The following is a 14,054-nucleotide window of genomic DNA, read 5'->3' on the forward strand; positions in this document are numbered from 1 at the left end:
ATACGTACCTATGTACATACGTCTAAACCGCATGATGCGACATATATTCCGTTCGTACTGTCCACATACGTAAGTACGTAACAACTAAATCTTTAAAACTAATGACATGAAGTTTAAAATATTCGACAAGGTTCAAAAGATGTGTATTCACAAAATTGTAAGTCATTCTTCGTTCAGAAGACGATCAGTCAAGTCAAGTGTGAATCTGTCATTGTCTTCTTCTTCTTCTGGACGTATCTCACATTGTCTCACTTTCCCCAACTTTCTCAACATCCTACTGTCCTAAATATCTCAAAAAAGACCATCTCTCATCACTTTTTTTCTCATTGTCCACGTCAAATTGTTACTTATCGTCATCCAGTGGTTGGTGGTGTCAAGTCAAGTCGCGTCTTAATAATTTATCGTCTCTAATTGTCCCCAGTCTTGAGTCGAGTCTAAATTATCACGTAAGTCACATTTCCGTGTTTTTTCGTTTGTTACTTGTTATTTATTCATTCATCCATTTATGTTTCTCTTATCAAATAATTCTCATAAAAGATACACGTACTAAACCACACACAGCGACACAAAAACACACACACAGACTCGTACACATGCTCGAAAGCAGAGCAAATTTTCCCGACAGTGAGATGGATACCAGGAGAGGCCAGGACGACCACACGTCGTTGTTCATCCATCCACTAATGAGCATGTTCATCTATTCTTGGAGACGAGAACAAAAGCAATCAATCACAATTCTGACACTCTTTCCGACACTTTGTTTCCAGTCCCATTTTGTAGCAAAAAAATGACTATAGGAAAAATCACAGCAGAAAAATTTTCTTCTCTCTAAATTATAATACAGTGTAGACTACAAAAACAATGGATGCCAAGATTTTTATCAAAATATTTTAACAACTACTAATAACACGAAATTTCAAATAAATTTGAAAATTTGAAAATTAAAAACATGAGGAAAAGGAAGAAATATGATGACCGGAAATGGAGAATCGATGCCTGATTGTGACGCGATTAAAATGTTTGTGGGGCAAATACCCAAATCCTGGACGGAGAATGATGTTCGAATTCACTTTCAAGAATTTGGACAAATCTTTCTGGTCAACGTGTTGAGGGATAAAATTACCAAGCAGAGTCGGGGTGGGTACTAATTTGCATAATCGTCTAATTCATTTCTCTACTCAAAATTTAGTAAGGATTGAAAATTTTGTGTCCGATTAACTTTTTCAGGCTGCTGCTTCATCACATATTTTAAAAGAAAATCGGCACTGGACGCGCAAAATGCTTGTCATAATTTGAAAACTTTGCCGGGGGTGCGTCTTAAGAGGTCCAAATTTTATCCAATATTCGATCAATTTAATCCCCAATTTTTGCATGTCTCTAGATGAACCACCCACTGCAAATAAAACCAGCGGACAATGAGAATCGTGCCGAGAGGAAGATATTTGTTGGAATGATCTGCAAAAAAGTTACAGAGATGGACCTTCGCACAATGTTTTGCAGATTTGGGCTAATCGAAGAATGTTCAATCCTGAGGGATGGAAACGGCATGAGTCGTGGGTGCGGATTTGTTACTTTCTCTTCAAAAGCATGTGCTCTGAGTGCTATCAAAGGAATGCATCATTCCACCACGATGGATGTAATTTTAACGATTTTCTTTTAAATAATTTACCAAGCTTAAAAATTTATTAAGATTAAATTCCATAGGGTTGTTCCTCTCCGATTGTTGTAAAATTTGCTGATGTTCAACGAGACAAAGTTACAAAAGATGCGATCGCCTTGCTTACAACGTTGTCTGACCAATCCTCGTCGCAGAAATCGCAATATTTGCCAGTGAGATGATCTCTTCTTTAACAGAATTGCATATGCACAAACTATTTTCACTTTCTACTGATATGTAAATTGCATGTACAGGTCCTGCACCTTCTCCAGCAAGGAAGTTGTGCCAATATTTTAGCCCAAGCTAGTTCTCCTTACGGTACAATGTCGTCCTCCGTTGTTGGGTCGGTGGGTGGATCATTTCATCATCAAAGTCCCCCCACAGCGACGGACATGGCCACGTTGACGTATCTCGCCAATCTTGCTTCTGCTTCTTCCACGGCTAGTCAGCAAAATTGTGGAAATAATGGAAATACTAGCCCCACAGGGAGTAGGTCGGGTTCAGGATTCACCTATAATTTTCCGGTGTGCAAATAAATATCTACCTCTTTTTATGTGCCTGGGTGGTTTAATTGATGTAATTTTGTTGATTTAAAATTTCATATGACAGGCTCAATTAGAAGGACCAGTTGATTCGAATCTTTTCGTATATCACTTGCCTCAAGGTAATAATGGAGGAATTTATTAAACATTAAAATATTAAATTTTTCCAAAATTTTGTGTACGCAGAATTCTCCGACAGTGACATGATCCAAGCATTCCTTCCATTTGGGACAATACTTTCAGCAAAAGTTTTCATCGATAAAGCGACCAATTTATCAAAATGTTTTGGCTTCGTTTCATATGATAATCAAATTAGTGCACATTTAGCCATCTCGGCTATGAATGGATTTCAAATTGGACCAAAACGGTGAGATTTTGAGGAAACTATTTTTTGAGATTTCTCCAATTTTTACTCGCTCAATTGTTTATTACAGGTTGAAAGTTCAACTCAAAAGGGCGAAAGATAAACCATATTAAATTCAACGAAGTTAACTGTAGACGAAATATTGACTGATTTAATTATTTTAGTTATGCAAAAGAATTTGTAATGTAAAGATCATATATGAAAACTTTTTAGACTCATATTACTTTATTTATACGTTCGAAAGTCGTTATCATAGCCGGTAATTCATTAAAAGCAATTTATCTAAAGAAAAAAACCTGGTAAAATCTGTACTTCTTGTCAAACCGGAAATGGCACTGATCCAAAAAATCAGAGCGTCTAGAAGAAAAGGTGAAAGCACAGGGTAAAGAAACATTGACACCACCACCACCACCACCACCGGTATTCTTTAAACGGCACACTGATTTGCATAATATTTTGTTTTTATATTTATCATCTCACTCAACCAGTCAACAGCATCAGTCATCAGTCAAACTTTAATTATTTAGTGTTGTAAAATAACAAATTAATCATTGGAGTGTTTTTTTCAAATTGAAACAAAATTAAAGATGGCAAAAACAGGCGTACTTCCGTTTGTGAGAGGAATTGATTTTACGCAAAATGATTTTAACAAGGTAATTAAATTATAAGGTGGATTAGTGGTAACTCGTATTTTAGTTAATTTTTGTTTGGAAATTTTTCAGTCGAAAAAGTTTCCCATCTCTGTCAAAGATATGCACAGTTTGCGATGGTTAAAATTGGACAGGACACATCTTCAGGGTGAATAATTTATTATTTTACTTGTTTTTGTAGTGTTTTTAACTATTTTAAAAAGTAACTGTTTCTTGTTTTCAAAGAAATCCCTAATGAACTTGGAAATCTTCATAAATTGGAACACGTTTCACTACGAAGAAATGAGTATTCAAACAATTTTTAAATGAATATTTTTGGATTATCCATTAGTATAAACTTTCATTTATTCCAGGCTTGAAAACATATTTGGTGAATTGACCACACTTCCGTAAGTACGCAATTGACAAAATTAATTAACTTTATAAGATAATTAATTATAATTATATGGACAGGAGCCTCCGAACGATAAACCTCCGTCACAATAAGCTTAAGAGTTCTGGCGTACCCCCAGAAATATTTGAGTTGGAAGACTTGACGACACTGGATCTCAGTTACAATAATATGAAGGAATTACCGCAAGGAATGGACAAAGCAAAGTCACTCTTAGTTTTGAATTTGAGCAATAATAGGTAAAGGAAAAGTGACATTTTTATTGGAAATTATTAACTGATTGTGTAATTTGTTTTGCAGCATCGACACAATTCAAGGAAATGTACTTATGAATCTGACAGATTTACTCCATCTTGATTTGAGCAATAACAAGCTGGAAACTTTACCCCCACAAACGAGACGATTAATTCATTTGCAAACTATGAATTTAAATGACAATCCATTAGCTCTCTTTCAATTTAGGTATAGTTTAAATATGCATTTTTAATGAAGGTTAGCCAGTGGTTTAATTAAATAATAATTCAATTTAGGCAACTCCCCTCTTTGGTATCCTTGCAAACCCTCTATCTCCGAAATACGCAACGTTGTCTGACCAATATCCCCACAAATCTGGAAGGTCTCATGTGTTTGACTGATATCGATTTAAGTAAAAATGCACTTGTAAAAATACCCGACGGCCTGTTTACTGTACCTACTTTGAAAAGGTTAAATATGAGCGAAAATTTACTCAAAGAGGTCAGTAGTAAACTTATTTACTTGACAGTTAGATATTTTTTTTTGTAATTTATATGTTTCTGTTGAAATGCAGGTGCCAATGTCAATCGACATTTGGCAAAAACTGGAAGTATTAAACTTTAGTCGTAATGAGTTGGTTTCATTGCCATCATCACTTTGCAAACTAAACAATTTGCGGAGATTGAATGTGAACGGGAACAAATTAGATTTTGAAGGGATTCCATCTGGGATTGGAAAATTAGGATACTTGCAAATTTTCTCCGCTGCCAATAATCAATTAGAAATGATTCCAGAGGGATTGTGTCGGTAAAGATATATGATTTTATGATACTTTACATTTTCATGTTAAATTGTATGAAACCCAATATTTTTTGTAGGTGCGGATCCTTAAAGAAATTAATCCTGAGTGGAAATCGACTAATTACATTGCCTGACGCTATTCATTTATTGACCGATTTGGAAGTCCTGGACCTAAAAGATAATCCAGATTTAGTCATCCCTCCAAAGTTAAAACCAGAAACGATGGTGTCTGGAAGGGATGTTCGGTTTTATAATATTGATTTCTCCCTACAAAATCAACTGAGATTGGCTGGGGCCATTATGCCTCCTGCTCCACCTCCAGGTAATCTATATCTGTTTCAAACTACTAGCACTATTTTTATTACAATTGTTATTATTGTTCTCTTCTTATGTTCCTAGTCCCCGTGAAGGATCCTATCGCTCGAAAATTACGTCTTCGTCGCCGGCATGGTGAACAAGCCGAGGCGGACACGGCACAAGCCAAAATATTAAAAGGGATGAAAGACATTGCCAAAGACAAGGACAATAAAAACTATAATGATCTGAAACAAAGTGAGCCATTGAAGCCAAAACGTTGGGATGAAGCCTTAGAAAAACCCCCACTGGATTATTCTGAATTCTTTGATGAAGACATCGGTCAAATCCCTGGGATTGTTATTTGGGAAATTGAAAATTTTCTACCTAATCAAGTGGACGAAACTGTACATGGAAATTTTTACGAAGGAGATTGCTACATTATCCTACAAACATTTTTAGATCCCAATAATTCTTTGGATTATAAAATATACTTTTGGATCGGTTCAAAGGCCACCGTAAGCAATTTTGTTTTTTTAGATTGACAAGTGCTAATTAATATTAAGGTTGCATTCATTGGTTTATGTAATATATTTGCAGTTAGACAAACGAGCCTGTGCAGCGATCCATGCAGTAAATCTCCGAAATTACCTTGGTGCTCAATGTCGTACCGTCCGTGAAGAGCAAAGTGACGAATCTGAGGAATTTTTAGCACTTTTTGAACAAAATTTAACTTATATTGAAGGAGGAAGAACAGCAAGTGGATTTTTCACCGTCGATGAGGCAGAATATATGACGCGACTTTATCGAATTCATGGAAAAGGATCTTCTATACATTTAGAGCCAGTTTTTGTAGAATATGCATCTCTAGATCCTAGATTTGTATTTCTATTGGATGACGGACTTAAGATTTTTGTTTGGATTGGAAGTAAATCCAAGTCTACGCTTAGGCCAAAGGCGAGGTAATTCTACATAACTCTTCGTAATAGATTTGGTTGCCACAATTTTTACTCCAATTTTGTTTTTGTAGACTAATGGCAGAGAAAGTGAACAAGGATGAGCGTAAAAATCTTGGGGAAATATTTGTCTTCAATGAAGGACAAGAAACACCCGATTTCTGGCGTAGCTTAAATATTGAAAGTGGAATTCAACCAGAGGAGCCAATCCAGGTTGGCTCTTTATATTATTATTATTAATTGCAATGCTTCAAGAGTTTGTTGAGTTCATGCAATTTAGCTTCCGTTGATCTAATCGTGTCAGCACACACTGCTGGCGAACACCCTGCGCCACACGCTCGAGTGGATTTATTCCAAGGGGGGCGATGTTCTATTGAATGTTTCACATCAGGTTCAGGGTAAAATAAGCGTCCTGTACAACGTGGTGGTTTATATTCCGCACGATATGTAGATATTGGTCCCGTAGGGGGTGGAACTGGTTCAAATGGGGGACACTCTTTTTCTTGTTCTTGTCCAGTTGTTTCTGTGATGAAAAAATTGCACTGAATTACAATTACAATTTCAGCTTTCTAATTTTAGTATTTTTTTACCATTTTCATTGAAATCGGTAGTATAATTTTCTTCTTTGCAATTTTTAGTTTTGCATGGCTTTTGTCTCACATTATTCTGATTCTTCTGACCATGATCAGTACACTTTGTCCCCTTTGGTCGTTCACTCTGCCTCCAACAGCTCCTATTCTCTCTAGTTTCAGCCCATTGACACGTGCACTTACAACAGTGGGGAAGATTTCTCATGATTTTTATGTGTTGACACCTCCCACAATTTTTAGGAGGTTGGTGGTACCCTTGTTCAAACTCTCTTTTAAACTTGGCCTTCTCGCAATCCCGTTTGCTCGTGTAGCAGGAAGGTTTTTGATAATTGGAACTCATTCCTTGCATGGCGGACAAATAGGCAGAGTAATCCATGGGAGGAATAATGTAGTGGGTGGGGTAATTTTTGTGTGGAATTGTCTTTGTGTACCATTTGTGATAGAGCGGATGACCAAGGTTTTTCTAGATGGATTAGATTTGGTATTTTTGCATACATACATACGATATTTTGTTAAGTTTTATACCTTCTGGATGGACATGCAACAGTCAACATTAGTATTTTGGCACGGATTTGCGTAGGTGGTTTCGAAAGAAATCAAATCCACTGCGGCCAGGGCTGCTGGGTTTTGCATGGCGTGGGATCGGCAATTGGGCCGTTTTGCGACCGACTTGTTTCGATAATTTGAGACGCATGGTTCGCCAATATTAGAAGGCAGTGGGTGAGAAGGACGACAGCAATTTTGTAGGTTCGGCATTTTCCAGTATTTATTTAATGTACATTTAAAAAAATTTTTTGGGGCATTGGAGGGGAAGCTAGGAAATAATGACGACTAAGGAAACTTATGTTTTACTAAAAATTTTGTATTTTTATTCACGATAATTTTGCATACAAGTAACAAGCAGGATTTTGTCATTTGTGACATTTGCACTTACAAGGACGACCTACAATTCTGATGTTGACAGCATTTGGTGGATTCTTTGGAATTTCACATCCCTTTTGATTTGATGGATCAGATTTCTTGTTCACTTTGCATCCCTCGTCCGCATCACCGTTCCGAATGCATGAGGCTTTGTTCCATCCTGGTTTTATTTTAAAAATCAATTTTCAAATAATTTCTTACACAACCAAAAAAATACTCTTACATACCTCCACTATAAGTACCACAACATGTTCGATTCATATTACTGTATTTGTCCAACTTTTTCCCATGACCGTTACAAGCCTTTCCGCAAAAATTACATGCAACTCCGTCCTCCTCATCCTCTTGAAAGCAATGATGATATGGGATTCGAACTTTCTCCCCATTTTTACCAGGAACTGTGCAAAATTTGCAATCTCCATTCAATTCGGTATTCCCTTCGTCCTTATTTGGACAGATTTGTTTCCACCAACTTTTGTCATCTCTTTGGTCTTCATTTTCGCATTCACAATTTTCATCGTTTCCACATGTTCCGTCATCTTTAGCGCAGCTTTGTTTTGGTGTCGTCGCGGTGGCGAGATCTTCTTTGGAATTTGGACATGAACAGTCACAGTTCTCATTTGTGCACTGTTCCTTCTCATCTTTAGTTGCATTGTTGCAGTCAGTTTCTTCTTCATCATTTGTCGTAGCGAATCGAATGTAAATCACTTGCCGACCGTTCTCCATTTTACGTTCGGACTCCATGGGTATTGCTGGGTAGACTTGTTGGTTTCTTGAGGAGGAACAGCATCCGGAAGTGTCATTGTTTCGCTGGGCACCTGAAATTATTGCATTTTGTAATGGAAGAAGTTAGGAGCTTCATTTTTTTACCATTTCTCGGGGGTTTGTTGTAAAGAATTCGATCCTTTTCACCAGAAGAATAATACATTTTGTTTTGAATTTTAATAGTGGGTTGGATTTTTACTATAAATTATGCTAATTTTTTGAAAATGTTAATTGATGGACATATTGCATTTTATCGTCTGATAGTTCCCATGTTGATGATGTTTTTGTGTAACAATATTTTTTATGATCTAGGAACACGTCCCTGATGATTTTGTCGCAATAGTTGGTCGCCTGTATCAAGTTTACCTGGGGATGGGATATTTGGAACTTCCTCAAGTTGAAGTCCCCCACAACAAGCTCCTCCCCAACTTACTCAATACAAAAAATGTTTACATCCTCGACTGTCTGTCGGACGTTTTTGTCTGGATTGGGAAAAAATCTACCCGACTCGTTCGTGCCGCATCTTTAAAATTGTCACAAGAATTATTTCAAATGATTCAACGACCAGAAGGGTACTCTCTGGTGACCAGGGTGCAAGAAGGGTCGGAAAATCAAGGTAGCCAGCAATATACAATTTTTGCCATAATAAATTAATCTATATTTCTGAGTTTTACCTCTCTCCTTTCTGGATTTCTAGTGTTCAAATCGAAATTTTCGAGTTGGGACGACGTAATAGCCGTAGATTTCACCCGCACAGCGGAATCCGTTGCACGAACAGGAGCAGACTTAACAAAATGGGCAGAAAAACAAGAAACTAAAGCAGATTTGTCTGCATTATTTGCACCACGTCAGCCCTCAGTCAGTGAAGTTGAAGCCCAACAACTAATAGAAGAGTGGAATGAAGACTTAGAAGCAATGGTATAAAAACGAAACGGCAATTTTTTGAAACAAATTATTTATTTAATAATTATTCTATCAATAGGAAGCGTTTGTCTTGGAAGGAAAGAAATTCGTCCGTCTACCAGAAAATGAATTGGGATTATTCTATTCATCAGATTGCTACGTATTTCTGTGCCGCTATTGGATCCCTGTCCCGACGGATGGGAGTGACGGGAAGGATGACAATGATGAGAATGACGCTATTGAGGAAGACTTCTCTTGTGTGGTTTACTTTTGGCAGGGAAGAGATGCCGGAAATATGGGATGGCTTACGTTCACTTTTAGTCTGCAGAAAAAGTTTGAAAGTTTATTTGGGAACAAGTTGGAAGTTGTGAGGACACATCAGCAACAAGAGAGCTTTAAATTTTTGTCACATTTTAAACAAAAAATGTTTATCCGATCCGGAAAGCGGAATAATGTTGGTGGAGAGAAAAAAGAAGTGGAATTTTTCCAATTAAGATCAAATGGATTTTCGAGTTTATGCACGAGATGTATTCAAATTCCTGTGGATGCAGGATTGCTTAATTCTGCTTTTTGGTAAGTCTAAATTTTGATATTGAGGTTTCGAAATTTTAGAGTTTGAAAATTTCTAATTTATATTCATAATTTTCTTAATTGCAGCTACATCTTAAAAGTAGCATTTGACAAAGAAGACGAATCAGGATTGGTGTATGTCTGGATTGGAGATAAATCTCAAGATAATGAAGCTCATTTAGCAGAAGAAATAGCTACCACGTACTTTAAACCGGTTAGCAAATCCTAATTTATTTTGTTCATTGACATTTTTTTCTCAGCAATAACAATTAAATAATACTTAATTATTTTTCACAGGAAAAGTATAGCCATCTAATTCTAAATGAAGGCCAAGAACCTGATAATTTCTTTTGGGTTGGACTCGGTGGTAGAAAAGAATATGAAAAAGACGCAGATTTCATGAACTACACTCGACTATTTCGTTGTTCAAATGAAAAGGGTTACTTTGTCATATCAGAAAAATGTTCAGATTTTTGTCAAGATGATTTAGCCGATGACGACATTATGATACTGGACAATGGAGAACAAATATTTTTGTGGTTGGGATCAAGATCTTCAGAAGTGGAGGTTAAACTTGCCTATAAAAGTGCACAAGTCTATATTCAACATTTACGGGCTAAACAGCCTGAAAAACAACGAAAATTATTTGCTTCCATTAAAGGAAGAGAAAGTAAAAAGTTTACGAAATGTTTTCACTCTTGGGGAAGGCATAGGTTGCCCCCAGATTAGGTTATATACTGCAGTTTATTTATGACCAGTGCCATATTTTTGTTTTGTTTTGTTGTGTGTGATTGTGTGCGTGTTTTAAATAAATTAATAATTTACATACTGATACATATTAAGTATTTTTATTTGCATTGCCATTACAATTTCCACTGTACGTTTTCCAGCGTCCACAATTGACTTCTACTCCCACTTAAGCATTCTCTTACTACCAATCCGTCTCCTTTATCAGGCAAATCCAAGCATTTTCCGCTCAGTGAATGCACAACATTTCCATTACTGATTGTCCATTTTTGTCTTTTTAACGTATTGCAAGCCATAATTCTTACTTCGCTTCCATCTTTAAACTCAATCGCATCGAGACAAACGCTGTCGTCCGTTTTGATGTAACCTTCCGGTGTCACGACGAATAATTGGGGTGCATACAATTCCAAAATACAATCCGACATGGTGGCAGGTCCGTACGGTTGCCCAAACGTTTTTGTTCGTGGTGATTGTAAACATTTATTTGATTTCTTATTCCGTATTTTCCCAAAGAATCGATCCTCCATTGGGAAAAAATGGTGTGGCCAAATGTGAGTTAAAAACCAACGGAACGTTTTACAATTCAATTTCGAACGCAATTCTATGCGATCACCGACTGATTGGTTTTTCGAGTAGGCAGCCACTTCAGGGTGGAGTTTGAAATAAAAATTTTTCCATTCGTCCAACCAAACTAAAGCCACGCGAGCCAGGTTCGAGTTTAGCGTGGTCCCCACACCGGACGGAAATGTGTAGGGGGATGATTTTCGGAATAAATGACCCACGTGAGAACATGGAACAATTTCCAAAGTTGCACCGCACATCCAACCTCGAAAAGATAATTCTAGGTTTTCGCCACCCCAAACTTTAAACAAATGAAGAAGAATTAAATTATTTCCTACTCGAGAATTGTCGAAAAAACTCGAAAAATAAAGTTTTTCTATGTACCTTCCATTTTTTCGTCGTATGCCCCCAAATCATAAAAGAATTCTTTTTCAATAGAAAATAGACCTCCGGCCATCACCGGAGTTGTGAATGGTTTCGTACTGTCACCATCCTTTCGGCGTTCCTCGATTACGTCCTAAATGTTCAGAAAATACTATAATTTGTGACCTTAATTTAGTCAATAATAACGAGGGTAACGAACCGAGGGTAACGAAAACCACCGAAAATGCATCTCCCAATTGAACCCTCCTTGGTGGAGTTCGAAACTCCGTATGTATTGGAACGTATCATCATTTATGATGTCTATCACAGGGCTTGCAATTGATCTACTGTTGATTCTTATTCTTTCCAACAATGGTGGTAACCAGCCTTCCGTACATTCGCAATGAGCATCCAGAAAAGTAAGGACTTTCCCCTTTGCCACTTTCGCCCCCAGTAATCTCGCCTTGATCAAGCCCACGCGATCCTCCGAACGGACAACTTTCACCGGAATGGCAAGTTCCGCTACTGCCAACTCCAACTGAGTTTTTAGAAAGACTAGACACATAAAAGTATAAAAAATTATTTTAAGATTTCTGAAATATTTAGATAAATTTCATGCCAAAATTTGACCAACCCCTTTGACTAGCATCATCCACTAGCACGATATCCTCCACTAATTGTTTCGGAGATCTGTTAATAACTGAATGGACCGTTCTGAGAAATCCGTAATCAAGAAATCCGTTAGCTCACCGAGAGAGATAAATTGAACATGATAAATTTTTTACCTTAGCAAAGTCGACCATGCCTCATTATGAAATACGATGATGACTGAGGTCGTGGGGAGATCATGTAATGGATAACTTTTCATTTTGCAGTCTTTCTTTCGCACGTCGGGTAGTGATCTGTTGAGTGGAATTCGATCTGATGCCATGATATTGAAGCGATTAATTTGGAATAGTTTCGACATTTTGGGAGACTCGAAGGACGGAATTATGACGGCTTCCCCATCACGTCCGGCCAAGGGGTCCGTCGATGTAAATGTGGCGGAGTTGAGAATTGCTACAGGCAGGGACATATTTTTGTTTCAAAACATGGATTTAGATAATTTAGTACTGAGACTAACCATCAGTTAAGTTATCCCCTGCGACCCATGGCAAGTTATTTCCTTGGTAGAAACCGATCACGACTAAATTTTAAGAAATTTATTAATATTAACCACATTAGTTAATTAATTAATGCGGTATAAAAGTACCATGAATATCTCTTGGATTATACCGGGATTGCTTGCTACGTCTGAAAAAAATGGTTCATACACAAATTCATACATAAATACTTCACATACCTAACTTTTAAACATTTCAACTTACAAATTTTCATGCTCCAAACCTCCCGTCCCCACGAGAGAGGTAACTTTATAGAAACAAAGAGCACTGAAGGCTGCACAGGATAATAAGAGCAGATACGACTTTCTACGGAATCGGAGCCACATTCTCATCTTATTTTAAGATATCACTCAATCTGGTTTTCTCATTTTTATTAAAATATTTCCTACACATATTCCTTCACATTTTACTTTAAGAGATGCCTTAAAAGGACCTTCCTCCCTAAAAAGAGAGAGGTTTATTATATTGCACACACAAACTCTTAATTATCTCTTAATTCGCCATCAGATCCGTACATCGTTCTCCATCAAGGTAGGAAAAGGTACTGTCAACCGGAAATTATTGCCCGTGTCGTAATGAGAAATGTACACATATATAAAAATGGTTGCAAGTATCTACATGGGATAAAATTTAGGAGAATACACTTGCAGGCACATACGTACAGATTCACATCTGATAATAATCTGATGTGCCAGTTTTATCATCACTACCTTCGTCTTCTTCTACCTGTTTTTATTAACAGCGTATGTATAACAATTACACTGATTGTTTGGCATTGTGATCTCCGTGTGTGGATTGCGTAACATGCTTCGGGCGTTGAGAACTCAGCAGCAGCAGAAACACCACAACGAAATTGAGGATGAGTTCCTCCATCCATTGTTACAAACTCTCGATTCTTTAATAGTTGTATATCTTCCATGTCAATGCCATGCACAGCTAACCAAACCACACAGAGTTTCATTTCATTGTTTAAATGGCAAGTTAAGCCTTTTACTTAGTTGGCTTTTACGATTATGCAGATGGCAAGGTTTTACATACGAGTGGTTTTACCACATTTGAGGAAATTAACAAATCTTTATGTGTACTTTTTAGAAAAAAAAGAGTTTTGCATGTGAAACAATGGGGCAGTGAGGGGTGACTTTCGGATGATAATGGGTGAGCAGAAGGTGTATTATTTGTCGATTTTTAAAAGGGTAACGACTCCCTGAGAATGAATTGATTTTGTTCAAGTGTCATGCACTTTTGGTGGTGGGCTACATATATTTCGAGCAGTTTATTTATTCTGCTTTGTCGGTACAGTTAGTTTAGTTTAGTTTATTTTGTCTCTTCTTTTTTTTGTCACGGATAAAATAGATGTGACAAATTGCGATGTGATGCCATGAGAAATGCCAGACATGTGCATTTCGTTATTATTATTGGGTACAAAATAGATATTTGTGATATTTTAGAAAAACTAGTGGACTGTGAGGATTCTGAATAGGGCTCAATTATAACATCCTGTCCACATTTTGTAAAGACTCATTCTTTGTAAAATTTATAATGAACAGTTGTTTTGAAAAAAAAGTTTTTTGACCGTTTTCCT

General features: G+C 37.0%; 3 protein-coding genes across 4 annotated transcripts; 2 read left to right on the forward strand and 1 right to left on the reverse strand.

Moving 5' to 3' along the window:
• The first annotated feature begins 154 nt into the window (after positions 1-154).
• LOC110849345 (CUGBP Elav-like family member 1) lies at positions 155-2,850 on the forward strand. 2 transcript variants are annotated; one of them, XM_022096748.2, is made up of 9 exons: positions 155-446; positions 955-1,137; positions 1,228-1,310; positions 1,382-1,636; positions 1,705-1,830; positions 1,912-2,181; positions 2,267-2,321; positions 2,386-2,566; positions 2,634-2,850. In XM_022096748.2, the coding sequence occupies exons 2-9, from the start codon at positions 969-971 to the stop codon at positions 2,674-2,676; spliced, it is 1,182 nt and encodes a 393-aa protein (XP_021952440.1). In that variant the 5' UTR covers positions 155-446; positions 955-968; the 3' UTR covers positions 2,677-2,850. The 2 variants fall into 2 exon arrangements, with proteins under 2 accessions (XP_021952440.1, XP_035706938.1); XM_035851045.1 differs by having other exon boundaries at positions 961-1,137.
• A 161-nt stretch (positions 2,851-3,011) lies between these two features.
• LOC110849335 (protein flightless-1) lies at positions 3,012-10,472 on the forward strand. The gene is made up of 17 exons (XM_022096738.2): positions 3,012-3,216; positions 3,286-3,361; positions 3,439-3,499; positions 3,567-3,602; positions 3,667-3,843; positions 3,905-4,066; positions 4,135-4,339; positions 4,413-4,645; positions 4,717-4,961; positions 5,039-5,451; positions 5,534-5,895; positions 5,964-6,102; positions 8,478-8,781; positions 8,863-9,083; positions 9,148-9,641; positions 9,726-9,852; positions 9,936-10,472. The coding sequence occupies exons 1-17, from the start codon at positions 3,151-3,153 to the stop codon at positions 10,365-10,367; spliced, it is 3,753 nt and encodes a 1,250-aa protein (XP_021952430.1). The 5' UTR covers positions 3,012-3,150; the 3' UTR covers positions 10,368-10,472.
• LOC110849340 (polypeptide N-acetylgalactosaminyltransferase 1) lies at positions 10,471-13,265 on the reverse strand. Its single transcript, XM_022096743.2, has 8 exons — positions 12,677-13,265; positions 12,562-12,602; positions 12,433-12,495; positions 12,095-12,368; positions 11,944-12,023; positions 11,530-11,864; positions 11,331-11,463; positions 10,471-11,247 (listed from the first exon to the last, which is right to left on the reverse strand). Exons 1-8 carry the CDS (start codon positions 12,802-12,804, stop codon positions 10,502-10,504), a joined length of 1,800 nt encoding a protein of 599 aa, XP_021952435.2. The 5' UTR covers positions 12,805-13,265; the 3' UTR covers positions 10,471-10,501.
• Positions 13,266-14,054: the final 789 nt, after the last annotated feature.

The sequence above is a fragment of the Folsomia candida genome, unplaced genomic scaffold, assembly GCF_002217175.1.
Source record: "Folsomia candida strain VU population unplaced genomic scaffold, ASM221717v1 Fcan01_Sc004, whole genome shotgun sequence".
In the NCBI taxonomy this organism is placed as follows: domain Eukaryota; kingdom Metazoa; phylum Arthropoda; class Collembola; order Entomobryomorpha; family Isotomidae; genus Folsomia; species Folsomia candida.